The 13,537-nt window shown below is 26.3% G+C and overlaps 1 protein-coding gene across 2 annotated transcripts in view; it reads right to left on the bottom strand.

Moving 5' to 3' along the window:
• LOC112694672 (probable phosphorylase b kinase regulatory subunit beta) overlaps positions 1-13,537 on the bottom strand; it is a 48,739-nt gene that overhangs the window by 17,625 nt on the left and 17,577 nt on the right. The window contains exons 2-9 of one of the 2 annotated variants that reach the window (XM_025570218.1): positions 10,058-10,193; positions 9,626-9,833; positions 8,732-8,928; positions 3,938-4,097; positions 3,671-3,868; positions 3,175-3,313; positions 2,841-3,103; positions 2,682-2,696 (exon numbers count right to left, since the gene is read on the bottom strand). In XM_025570218.1, coding sequence (XP_025426003.1) covers positions 2,682-2,696; positions 2,841-3,103; positions 3,175-3,313; positions 3,671-3,868; positions 3,938-4,097; positions 8,732-8,928; positions 9,626-9,833; positions 10,058-10,193 — 1,316 coding nt within the window. The remainder of the gene's footprint in view (positions 1-2,681; positions 2,697-2,840; positions 3,104-3,174; positions 3,314-3,670; positions 3,869-3,937; positions 4,098-8,731; positions 8,929-9,625; positions 9,834-10,057; positions 10,194-13,537) is intronic. The other variant, XM_025570219.1, reaches the window with a different exon arrangement.

Genomic DNA, 13,537 nt, shown 5'->3' with positions numbered 1-13,537 from the left:
CACAAATATTCGTATAAGCAGTATTAACAATATATTGAGAGTGTTTATTTTTTTTCATTTATTTATCAAAACGTATGAATATTTGAGAAAATTGGTTTTTGAGGTAAGCAGGTAATCACGACGAATACAAAAGGAGCAGTAGAAACGAGCATAATGTTATATAAACATCATAAACGTATGGACGATGAATGTGTGTTTTTATTGCATTCATAAAAATATATAACCGTGAGTGTCCCTGGTAAATGTAAGGTAAATGTAAATATTATAACGCTGTATCAACACACGGGGGGGTATGGGATAAAATTTTTAATTAAATTAAAATATACCAAGATATTTGAAGAAATTCAAAATTAACATCATTCATGGGAGAAATCTATGCCAAACACAAAGTAAAAAAAAAAATCGAAAATCCAACGATACACCTAAATAAATTATTATTATGAACATATGAATCTTTGTTACATAAATATATTATTTCAACTTAATTGAGGATTACTAAGAAAACATTTTTTTTTTTTATAACGTTAGAAACACAAAAACCTTTAGGTAATAACTTTTCAAAAAAAAAAAAAAAAAAAAAAAATGTATTCACAACAATTAAATGGATGAATCATAATATTTATAATATAAAACCGTCTTTAAAATGTTTCTATTTACATAATGTTACAGTTGCCGTGATAAATTTATGTAAATAAAGTTATATATTGACATTTCTAAAATTATATTAAAATTTCCATACTTAAAAATTGATAATTTAAAATATGACCACGTAGAAAACTAAAATAATTTAAAAATAATTACAAAATACTTCAGCGTTATAAATGTTTATACAAGTTCTTTACAAATTATGTTGAATTGTAATGTGCAATCAACATATTATAATATTTATATAAGCGAATACAAATATCTACATATTGCAAAATAATAAAATATACAAAGCGATTCGTTTAACATCCTACACTGAAACTGTTTAGTGCCTACACTGAGGTATAAACTACTCAATGGATTGATATTTAGTTTAGTTATTTGTTCATCATCATGCGATCAGCAAAATATTCTACAGCAATAATTGTGCAATCAGCAGAGCAGAATTATAGAACAGCGAAGAATCTGTAACCAAAATGTAACTGAGGAAGCGTAGTATGGAATTGATTGGCTAGTTACAAACACATTTTAACATATGTATAAAACAAATACACAGAAAACAAAATCGGAAAAGAGAGTAAAAAACTTTTACAGAAAATAATTGCCAACGTCTCTTTTTTAGCATTAAACGTTATATTTTTTTTTATTATTTATATACTAAATGCATGTAATTGAAACGTGAAAAACAATAGAAGTTAATTTTCCAAACATGAGTCATGAAGTTGATCATTTGACACAATTGTATTAAATTACTTGTAATCAACTACCTGCTGTTCAACGTCAGTCAAAAAAATAAAAAATAAAAATGTTTTTCCTAGTATTATTTCTATCATTTCCCCCGAGAATATATATATATATACCAATGTATAAATTAGGTCCAATAAATCAGGTTTTATCTTGTACGCTGCTGTGATTGGTTAATATAAATTTAAAAAAAACTAAATACTCATTTTCAAAAGGAAATATTAAACTATGCACTTCAGGCCACAATAAATGCTTTGTTTGAGATACATGTTGTCAATATTAGCAACTGTATAACACTAGTTTACAAAAATTAAAATCGAACTAAATAAGAATATAGCTGAACATAACTGGCAGATCAATGTTTGAATCTGGGCTTAAGGATTTTAAGATTTTAGTATAAAAAGTCCGAATATTTAGAGTTATCTACATCAATCAACCAGAGGATTTGCCTAATCTGTTTATATCACGCTAAAAATATGAACAGATGTACTAAAAAACCAATTTCAACCCTTTGCGGTTCTCTGTCATTTACTCTTCATACCTACTTAACCTGCTCCACGCACTATTATTTCCTTGGCTTAATGGTCTAACTTAACACAGTTACCTTAATAAATCAACCTTATTATATTATATTAATACACTAATACATTACATCTCTTTTTGTTCTCGTGAAATATTCCAATCAACTACCTCATTGTACATTTATAATTAGTAAGTAATAAATAATTCTAGTATCAACATTTTATACACTTTTCCAACAATTCTCACAAAAATCATGGCATTGCTAAAAATTATGCTAGTTCTATAAATTGTTTAAATATTATAAAAGTATGTAGATACAACACCAATTGGCTACCTACTAAATTAATGTTTTAATACAGTAAAAAAAAAAAATAAATAAAAAAAAAATTGCTTATAATAAATATTAACAAATAAATATTATAAATCAATGTTTGTATTTATATAGATAACCGCTTTTTATTAGTATTATTAACGATGTATAATATTTTTATACGTATAAATAGGTACATTAATTTTTAATTAATTTCAGCGGCCAATATAGTATGCATATAATACTACAATTCACTTAACAACATCACATACAAATAACTACAACTCGATATATTATTATACATACAAACATCTACGATTCCATTTAGTATTTTGTAAGTATATATAGCTATCATAAAATATTAGTTTCTACTTTGAAAATAAATATTATACTAGTATTCACAAAAGGGCGTAAAAACCACACCATGCGTTTTTTTCTGACGAATTTTGGTTTTACTTACAGAACTTTGCCTCGTCTGGTTCATTTATGCAAACATGTGAAACAAAATAAACATTTAACTTTCAGTATTCCTTTCATTATTCATACTACAAGTGTAGTCGTGAAACAAAATTGATAGAACGTTTGACTGGTTTTTTTTTTTTTTTTTATTTCCTTTTACCTGGAATGCAGAATAACGTCCTGGCCGTTTGGGTCTGTTATAGGACGGCAAATATCGGCGAATCGGGTCTAACTCGTTGATGTGTAACAGGTTAGAAGTAAGAAGTTCAGCTATGACATACAACGCTTGGTTCCATAGGAATAACGGCGCGTCCTGTCCGTCATCGTAATATGGCGCTGCCGACCTCAGCTGACTGCCCGGATCTGCTTTCTCGTAGTCCACGTTCTCCTTGGTTACGTAATAAAACATAGGTATATATGGATCTGAAATCAGTAAACCGTACGTTATGAAAACCGTGTTCTTAGTCACACGTCCTTGGATTGCTAGACCCAACCGCCGAAACTATCAGTCTTCATGACGTCTTTCAACAACATTTTGTACTCCTCGACTTGTTGCGGTAAATTTTTGAACACTCCATCAATTATCATATACAAAAAAAATATGGGCCATTCGTTTTCTATGTTTTCAAAATCCTAAAACGTATCCAAAATTATTAAAAACGTCCAGAAATCGCACACTTCCGACTATTTCGAATTTGTAGTATAAACAACAATAACCGTCGTAGATAATATAATACGATTCTTTACAACAACATTCGTAAAATAATCAATTAAAGTTCAACTTTAACGCGTTGTGGACGCTTCGACGAAAGAAATGAAAGAGAAAAAATGAGAGTTACAATGTATATGTATACATATATAAATATACGCCTATTATTATATTAAATGGAATCACATTGTGAGTCGTAAAAAGTTCTTCGATCTGTTACAACTTATCTTCGGTTTGGTTGATGTGTTCCTATAATGTCAAATATTACGACTGTTACAAACTTTAGTTTCTCCGACGTCGTAATAGGTCCTCATTTGGTCCTCGACAGCACATTTATAACCGTCTCTTTTGAACCGTTTAAATCCATAACGTCCCTTGAGTTTTTTGATGATGTTGGCTTTGGTATACGATACCAATACGTCCTCGTGAGTAGCAAATGCGGGATACGATATAGTCGAGAGTAACGCTGAATCGACGGCCTACAGCAGACAAATCGCGTGACAAACATTGGGACTAATTGTGGTGAGAAATATTTACTATTAACTCACTTTTGAACTCGATTCTCTCGGCAGTAACGTTTCAAATATACTTCTATTCCTATTGTGTGCGTCAATATCTACGTATATCACAGACCAAGAAGCTCCTTTGTCTCCAAATAAATTACAACCATTAATAGATTCCAAAGCACTTTTAGCCATTCCAATAGAACTATAAAAACAGTTATGGTTTAAAAATAAATATTTTTTGTCGATAGATTAATAACTTGAAATATGAAGTGGTATAAAGAACAATCAGAGTGATAAGTATAGTGCACATAAATGTCATAGTAGAAGTGATAAACTAAAATTAAACAAGGTAAATCATAGGTGTGTACAATGTTACTTATAAAATATATCTTTATAAAACACAATAGTCACACATTAGGAAGTAGATAGGAATATTTTATAAAAAAGAATTGAGTATCGGTATCGGTTTCGTAACTAATAAAACATTAAAATAAATTAAATATTGAATATTGGGTACCGAAATAAAATTTGTTGGTAGGTATACCTATCTCTAATTTTCAGTCATAACATAAAACTAACACCATGTTCCCGATAGCCAATAGCGATTAATTATTAATAATATTATTGCATAAAATGTCCATTTGCTATATAACAATACTACCACATAATCAAAATATTTGAATTTAAATTATTTTCCGAAAAATAAAATTTTAATTAATCGTCGTGATGTTGCGGATGGTCAGTAATGTAAAACTGTAGGTGTTAATTGGAAAAATATTTTTTTGTATACTTTCATTCTGCCAGGAATTCCCTTATAGATTACTTATACACACTTGAATGTTATGTTCTTGTTAAAGCTCTACAAGATATCTCTTTTTTAAATCCTAACAAATTTCTTATTGCCACCGTTGCCAGTCCTCTCGTTTGTTCAAAATCTCTCATTTCAAATCTTTTTGGACATCTCCATTACCGCTTATCCTGCGGATCAAATATAAACCCCATTTTCTTTATCAGAATGGATTAGAAGTTCAAATTCTCTAAATCCCTGGTCACTCATGCGTTATTGGTAATCCTCCTTTAACACATCATTCTTTTTTGCCATTCCGTTATTTGACTTTCTTTAGATTATAATTTTTTTTTTTTTTTTTGAATTGGGAACAATAATTATTTGACCCTTCCAACTAATCTGCTATAGTAAACTATAAGTATAAAATGATTGTCCCTTAAATGCTAGTACTTTCAACATGCATGACATGTTTACTTTTCCTTCAGATGACCATGACTTCTTGGCCATTATTTTCTTTAATATTTATTATTATAGTTAATCAACCTTAATTTATACACTTCTCACTATAATAAATTGATTCGGAACCACATATAAATAACATTAGAATATCTTAACATAAATCAATAATCATATTTTTTCGAATTTTATTATAATTTTCAAATACAATACAATAAATAAATAATCCATCTATTGAAAATAAAATAAAATACATTTTTCTGAGAGTTGTATTATGTATGATATGTATTATAACTTATATTAACTCTCAAAATTGAGATACACCTTATCATTAAAATTTTTTAATTAAAATAAGGTTATATTTTAATCAGATTACTTAATTACTCAGAACTTACTCAGATTAATTGCATTGCATTATATATTGTTTAGTTATTGAAACATTACTGAAACACATTCATACAATTATAATTCCCCAACAAAATGATGCTTGAAGACTGAATTTTTGAAATCCTGACGATTCTATTTAATTTAAATAATTAATTATCTAATTGGTACTTTTTTTCTTTATAAACACATCTTTAAAATTTATTTTTGTCTAGTCTTCATATTTTAACACGTTATACAACAATAATTAATCATTGTATACAAAGACAGACTTAGGATATAAAAACACAATAATGTACCAAACAACAATATTCACATCACGATTTTACCTCTACCTCACAGTTCTGTCCACTTAAATATAAATAAAGGCTGTTTATTTTATATGTAAATAATAAATATTCAGAAATTGACATAATCAGTGAATTATTCAGTATCAAAATCCGATTAAATTTTCCAATTAAAAAGTACAATTTAATTACGGAATCTAATAGTAGAAAGCACCTACAATGACGCAATAGCAATAATTAATTCAATGACATGAAACATAAAAAAATCTTTAAATTAAATAAAAAATCAATAAATCTCAAGATTTTTTTTTTTTTAATACCTATATACAAAATAATGATATTTGTGAATAATAATAATTACAAAAAATAAATCATTATTTGAATTGTGATGATAACTTTAAATACAGTTCTTAAATAAGAAATATAAAAAAAGAAAAATAATTTTAAATATTACTATTGTCTGTTTTCAAACTCAAAAATATATCTTAGACATTTTTTATAATAACTTAAATTCAACACAAAATAATTTTTAAGCATAAGATATACATTTAATTATTTAACTTTAAATATAAACGCTTAGTAGACAAAATTATTTTAAAATGTTCAAATTTATCACTCATATTGATGACAGATTATTTCTCATCAATAAAAAAATAACTGAGAAAATTGAAAAATAACTTGCCCAAGAAGCATTTGTTTATAATTACCGATTTAAAAAAAAAAAAAATGTAACATGAAACTTTTGATGCATATTTATTAGCCAAAAAAACGATAACCGAAAAAAAAAATATTAACTTTATTGTTTAGTAGAACAACACATCTCGTTTTGCTCAAAACCTAAATATATTTAATAACAGTAACGACTATCACACGATACGTTTTTACACACTCGAATTACAAGAGTATACGAAGCTTTCAAACGTTCGGAAATGTGTAGATTTTTTAATTTTAAAATTTAACAGATTAAACACAACCAATAACGAATTTTATATTTTTAGGCAATGCTTAAATGATTAACAAACGTAGACTAGTAATAAACTATGGCAATTAATTAAATGTACATAAAATATTGCAGAACCGAAGAAATGTAACAAAACTAAAACATTTAATTAATTTAATGGCAGTTGAAAACTGTACCGAAAACGGTATTAACTCTAAGGAGTCTAAACCGAAAACTGTCGTCAAATGTTTTCATAAAATCAACGATGTTGGTAACTATGGCGATAAACAATAAAAGCTACGATAGGACGACCACAAGAACACCAAGTATGAGAATTCTACGCACAGCATAGGTATAACTAGAGTTTTATTTTTGCGAGGGCTGATTTTTATAATAAATAAATTACTCATATTTTTTAATTAACATCTGTACCTATTACGTAGAGTATAGATAAATATTTAGGGAAGCTAGACAATAGATTGGGGGGTGATGGCTAAGCACCTCTTTGCCTTCATCTAACTTTATTTGTGAGGTACAGTACAATAATGTCAATAGATTATATTTAGGTATTTTGTAGTAATGGGTCGAACTATTCGAATCTCGAACCGAACCGAACCGAACCCTTAATGTTCGGTTCGGTTTGAAATTCGAACTCGGCATGAAAAAAAATCGAACTCAACTATCAAGCATCTTTTACTGTTCGAAAATCGAACTTGAAAATATTTGTCGAACCAGACTTACTTGCCACGACAGTTCGAAAACCAAATATTTGTAAAATTCTTCAAAAATTATTTTTGAAAAATAAAATTGATAATAATTATTTAGAAATAGACTGTTGGTGATAGAAAGTGGTAAACTGTAAAGAGCACGTTATGCATTATTTATAACAGAGATGGGCAACTCGAAGTTACTAGAGGGCCAATTTTTAGAAAATTTAAATCTAGCGAACCAGAGCATAGAGAAAAAAAAAAGTTATTCAAAATATGAATTTTAATTAGCATTTATATATATGGAAATAATAAATTCAACATACACGATAGCATAATCCAAATGGTACGAAGAAACTGATGTAGTTAAATAGTTTAATAACAGCTATGGTTGAAAGCCGTACTTATACATATATATATATATATATATATATATATATGACATTTAGACATTTAATGATGTTTAATACTAGATAACAATTATTATATTGATTAGTTAGAGCATAGACGATCAACTTTAAAATAGTATGATGTAATTTTAAAATCTATTACGAGCCAAATAAAATAGGCTCACGGGCCGCCAGTTGCCCACCCCTGATTTACAATAATAATGTTATTATTATAATAATAATGTTATTTTTCCAGTTGCATGTGTAACATCCACCCTCCGCCGAACCAAAACATTAATAAGTTGTTTATCGCCAATAAAGGCAACGTATCTACATTCATAAATTAGCTATTTTGTATTTATCATACTTATTATAAAGGATACAATCTATGGTAATATTCCGATACCGCGACTGTGCTGTTAATAAAAACATGTTTACAATTTACATCTTACATTATAAATTCTACTAATCATTCTATATTTGTGAATTATAGTTATTATTACTATTTTTTTTCATATATTATTAAAATATACTGATTGTATTGTCATATTACACATTCGAATTTGAGTTCGACTTAAAATCATAATAGGTTCGATTCGGTTCAGTAGTATATAAAAAAAGGTTCGGTTCAGTTCGAGTTCGAAAAAATAATTTAAACTTCGGTTCAAGTTCAGTTCGATTTAAAAAAATCAGGGTTCGACCCATCACTAGTATTTTGTATACACACGCCAGATTTCAGTCATTTTTAATTTAATTTTTATAAATCATCACTATAATGCTCGAATTAAAAATTGTTTCAATTAAAAAAAAAAAGTGTCTAATTCAATACATTGTCCTAAAACAACACCAAACCTATTATATAATTCATAAATAACTGAATACTAACCTTGCATGAATTTCAGGTGTGTTGTCGTTGTAGGAACTTCCTCTTTCCCACATAGCATAATCTGGCGTTCTGTACGCACGTTCAATGTAGTATACTAAATTTTGAACGAACGCTACTTCATCCTTCGTATAAATTATTTGCAACCCTGATGTAGTCATTTGGACCAAATAAATAAGATATAGGGATACAACATCAATCTGTGAAATTAAAAATATATTAAACCAACATCACGCATTATATTACGTTCCTTCGTTGAATCTCTTCAGGCGTACGAGCTGAATATTTAATCACAACCTACTTAAATCAGTGGTAGTCCTACACGAATTTCGATGTTCAATGAAAATCAATATATCCTATTTTAAAATGTTCAAACGTTGCGGTAAGTCGAACGATAACAACTTTTATGAATTCCAAATTAATATCCGTTTATTTAAATAGTTTCAGTTTATGATCACTAGTGTTATGGTAAGTCTTTATCAGCTACTGGTATGTTATATTGATAACTATACTAAAATATTTTAGTTAAGGTAACCTAATAACGTTCTACCATAATAGTATTTAATATTTAGGTTAGTTATAAATTAATTAGAAATAATTAGAAATTAATTTCTATTTAAAAATGACTATAGTAAGTTAGAAGGTTCTAAATTGAATCATATGTATTTTCTAAGAACAAATATAATTCAGTATCAATGTAGTTTTTAATTTTAATTATTGTATTTGAATAAACTAGTAATAGTTATAAAATTATACGTTTCAAACGTATTTATTATTTAAATAACTCCAAGTGAAATTCTAAGATTTACTATGTAAGCTAGATTTGCAAAAAATCAAATGTAACAGAAAAAGTCTGTATGATCATTATAAAAATGTATATTTATAGTGTAAATTTACCTGCAAATGAGGATATTCTTCACCTGAATATATAACATTGCCGTTTCTTAAATTGAACTTTGAATGTAACGCAAACTTATTACATTGATGTTTTTTGAAATTTTCAACTTTATCTGCCTGTCTGATCCAACATGCTAATATTCCCCTCATACATTTCACCGCAGATTGGCCCAATTCATAAGATTTTCCTCGATCGTCATCTATTCTCCTAAAAACATTCATCTTAAATAATTCATCATACAAAATATTTTTAAGTATATGATCAATACACTTTGATTTTGAGACTCTTTAATGGCCAAAAATTAAACATCTAGTCATCTATTTTAACTATAGAAAACTACTGAAAAAAATTACAACGGATTATATGCATTCTAGATGAATTTGTTTCAAGGTCCTTGATTTTAAAAAGAATACATACAATATATACTATACCTATACGCTTGAAATAAACTCCAAATTGCAGCGGCACAATAAATGCTGTCTCTAACGCTGGCTTCTACATCGTCATCAGATAATACTGGAAATAGACCATTTATAGCGCTTTGGTACCTCAACAATTGTCTTTTGACTACAAGTAAAATAAATAATAGGTAATACAACAAAAGTCAACCAATTTTAAATACATTCGAGTTGTACAATAATAATAATTATAATTTATCATCATTAATACAATTATTATGCACATATTTATTACTGTGACTATTTATTTAAATTTAGAACGTAATATATTTAAAATTGAAAAATAAATATCAAAGTAATACATCGATTTAGGTCAAATCTATTATTGTTAATTACTTAAATACGAAAACTATTGAACCCGTTGCAACACAATAAATCATTAACAATTGGACAGTAATAAATATGATATGTTGTAGGATTTACTGTAACGTTTTCATGAATAGCCGATATTATTCTTTAAATACATTTGATAGATATATATATAGTTGAATAAACAATGTAAATTTGTAAATTGTAATTTGTTTAAATTATTTCCATCACAGAAAAAATTTAACAAATACAATAAAAGTGAACGGTTTTCACCATAAATAAATATTAAATAATAATAAAGTAATAAAATATAACAACAATTAGTAAATTGTTTATATTCGTAAATTAATATATAAAAAATATTTTATACAGTTAGTTCAATGTGATCACATTGATTCAAGCCAAGAATATTCATAAAAATGGTTCAATTATCTGGTACATAGTTATTAATGGTGAGAATATCCGGATTTCATGGATTATCCAAATTATTCAATCCAATTTTGCTGTTCTCAATGACTCATTTTTATATTAACATAAATGTAATAAATGTAATTAAAGTTAATCAATAAAGATAAATTAATTGGGTCATGATATCACTGTAATTCATAGAGGTATAAAATAAATTATCAATGTAATAACTTGTTTTGGTAACTAAAAATAAATAATAAAAACTGTTAAAGTATATTGTAATTCATAAAACATAACATTAATTTTTATTACATTTTATTTTACTAGAAATTAAAAATAATTATAATTCAAATGAAAAGCATATTTATAAATTAAAATAATACTTTGGACGGATACTTTAGCAAATCCCGATAAAAGTTTGATTCAAATTAAGATTTGAATATCAAGTTGTTTCGAAATTCAGATCTTCGGATTTCATACCCATCCCTAATTGCGATTCAAACAAAGGTCACTTTAACATTAGCAACATTTGGTTTGAGACTTAATTTTTAATTTAATAAGCGGTTTATTCTATAAAGTAATCACATTAAGCGAAACTCACTGTATATCAAAATAAATTAATTGATAAATAAATGTTTAGCCTGGAGTATTATTATATTTGTAATGTATCTTATAAACATTAATATTAATTAATTTTTAGTAGAGTTGTGTAACTCAATTAAACGAAGAAAAATAATTTTAATAATACTTTAAATGTACAAACTGATTTTAAAAATATTATTTACAATCTTATCGATATATTTTAAATAATAAACAAAATATTTATATTTCATAACATATCTATATCAAATAATTTTAAATTATATCTATGTAAAATTACTAATCTTTTTCATTGTATTCCTTCTTTTATTTTTTTATATTCAGTCCCGATTTGATTGCATTTGTATATACCTGATGATACATTTTTAATTCAAAACCAGCCATATATTTATTATTAAAAATATAATCATACTCTAAGATAAAAATGTATTTATTTAATAATAATAATATATATCAGAATAAAAAAAAGGAATAAAAATGTTTATAAAATTACCCAATTTTTTTCTCCGTGACAAAACTTATAGGTAATTGATTTTATTTTTACGTGAGAAAATAAAGATTAAGTTGAAATTATCATATGCAAACATATGAGATAAATATTGTGTCACTGAAAAACAGTCGGGCATCTAAATTGCTTTATCATTGTTTTTGACACGTTTGCTACGCCACTGTATAACAATACCGAAAACTGATACATATTAAGTTTTAATTACAATTGTATTATATAATACCAATTTTTTATGTAAATCAACAAATAACACTTTTTTATCTTTGTTATACATTTTTTTTTTTATATTTGCGTTACGCAGGAAACTGATTTATTTTATATTTTATAATTATAACTTTAAAACTTAGTAAACTACATTAATTAGTAATGAGTATAGTTTACTGAGTTATAAATAGTAATGAATTATTACTTACTTAATGTAATGCAAATAATTTATTCATATTGTTTTTATTTAATTTTTAACTACATTTTTATAAAATATAGAGTTTGAAATTAAAAATTTAGTTTCTTCTAACACACTAAAAATTGATCAGTGAATTGTAGTTTCGAATTCAAATCCCAACTTTCATAATAATGACATCAATACTATATATATTATTCTCCAAATACGATTGTAATAAAATATTAGATTTAATACTACATGTCCAAGTATTATTGTAAAATCAAGTCTCATAACTTAATAGTATAATATAATTTAATATAATTACAAAATAGTTCAATATATTGGAAATATTATAGTTTTACCACATTAATTGCTATAATGTAGGAAAATAATGCTTTTTTTTTCTCTTTTTTTTTTTGTTGGAATTTAATACAGGTCTCAAAGAGTTAATGTAAGTAATAAAAATATGAATTCAACTATAGATGATACATCGTTTTCACTTAATTGAGAATTATAATAAATATTAGCACATAATATTACATGATCATAATTAATTTATGATTACCCATTAGTAAATTTAATTTACCTAATTTAAAATTAACGGTAGAACATTAGACTCTATCAACATTGGTTTCGGCGAGTTATAATATTTAATAATATTTAATTACTGAAACATAAATATACTAAATACAGAAATAGAAAATTAAAACGTATATACTTAAGTGAAATAATTTAAGTAGAATAATCGAAAATAACTATTTACAACTTCACCATACGATGCCATCAGAGCCGAAATGAGTCAGAAATTTCTACCGGGAAAATAAAAAAAAAAACGGCACACTTAAAAGTTATACTAAAGGTTTACAACAACCCTAAGAAAACATATATTTTCATATAAAATTATTGTATATTATTTTGAGAATTTGAACACTTATTATTATTATTAAAAATTAAAAAACCGTTTATTTAATTTTAAAATATACGTTTGTCTATCGACACAATGAGCCTAAACCGATAAACCTAAAAAAAAAAAATTCCTAGCGAGTAAAAGTGGCCTAATTCAAACAAGCGGCCCACTGGTAAACTCTCGGTATCCGGCCTGCCCAGTTCAGCCCTGGATGCCATTATATTACTACTACCGTAAATCGATTTTTAAACAGTTTTGTAAAATCACTTTACAGCACATAAATTGTAATAATACTGTAAACTGTATTTATTTTTTGATAAACTACATTTTTCTTTCGCA

This window comes from Sipha flava, unplaced genomic scaffold, assembly GCF_003268045.1.
Source record: "Sipha flava isolate LNK unplaced genomic scaffold, YSA_version1 132_pilon_pilon, whole genome shotgun sequence".
NCBI classification, from domain to species: Eukaryota; Metazoa; Arthropoda; class Insecta; order Hemiptera; family Aphididae; genus Sipha; species Sipha flava.
This window is presented reverse-complemented; position numbering and strand designations above follow the sequence as displayed.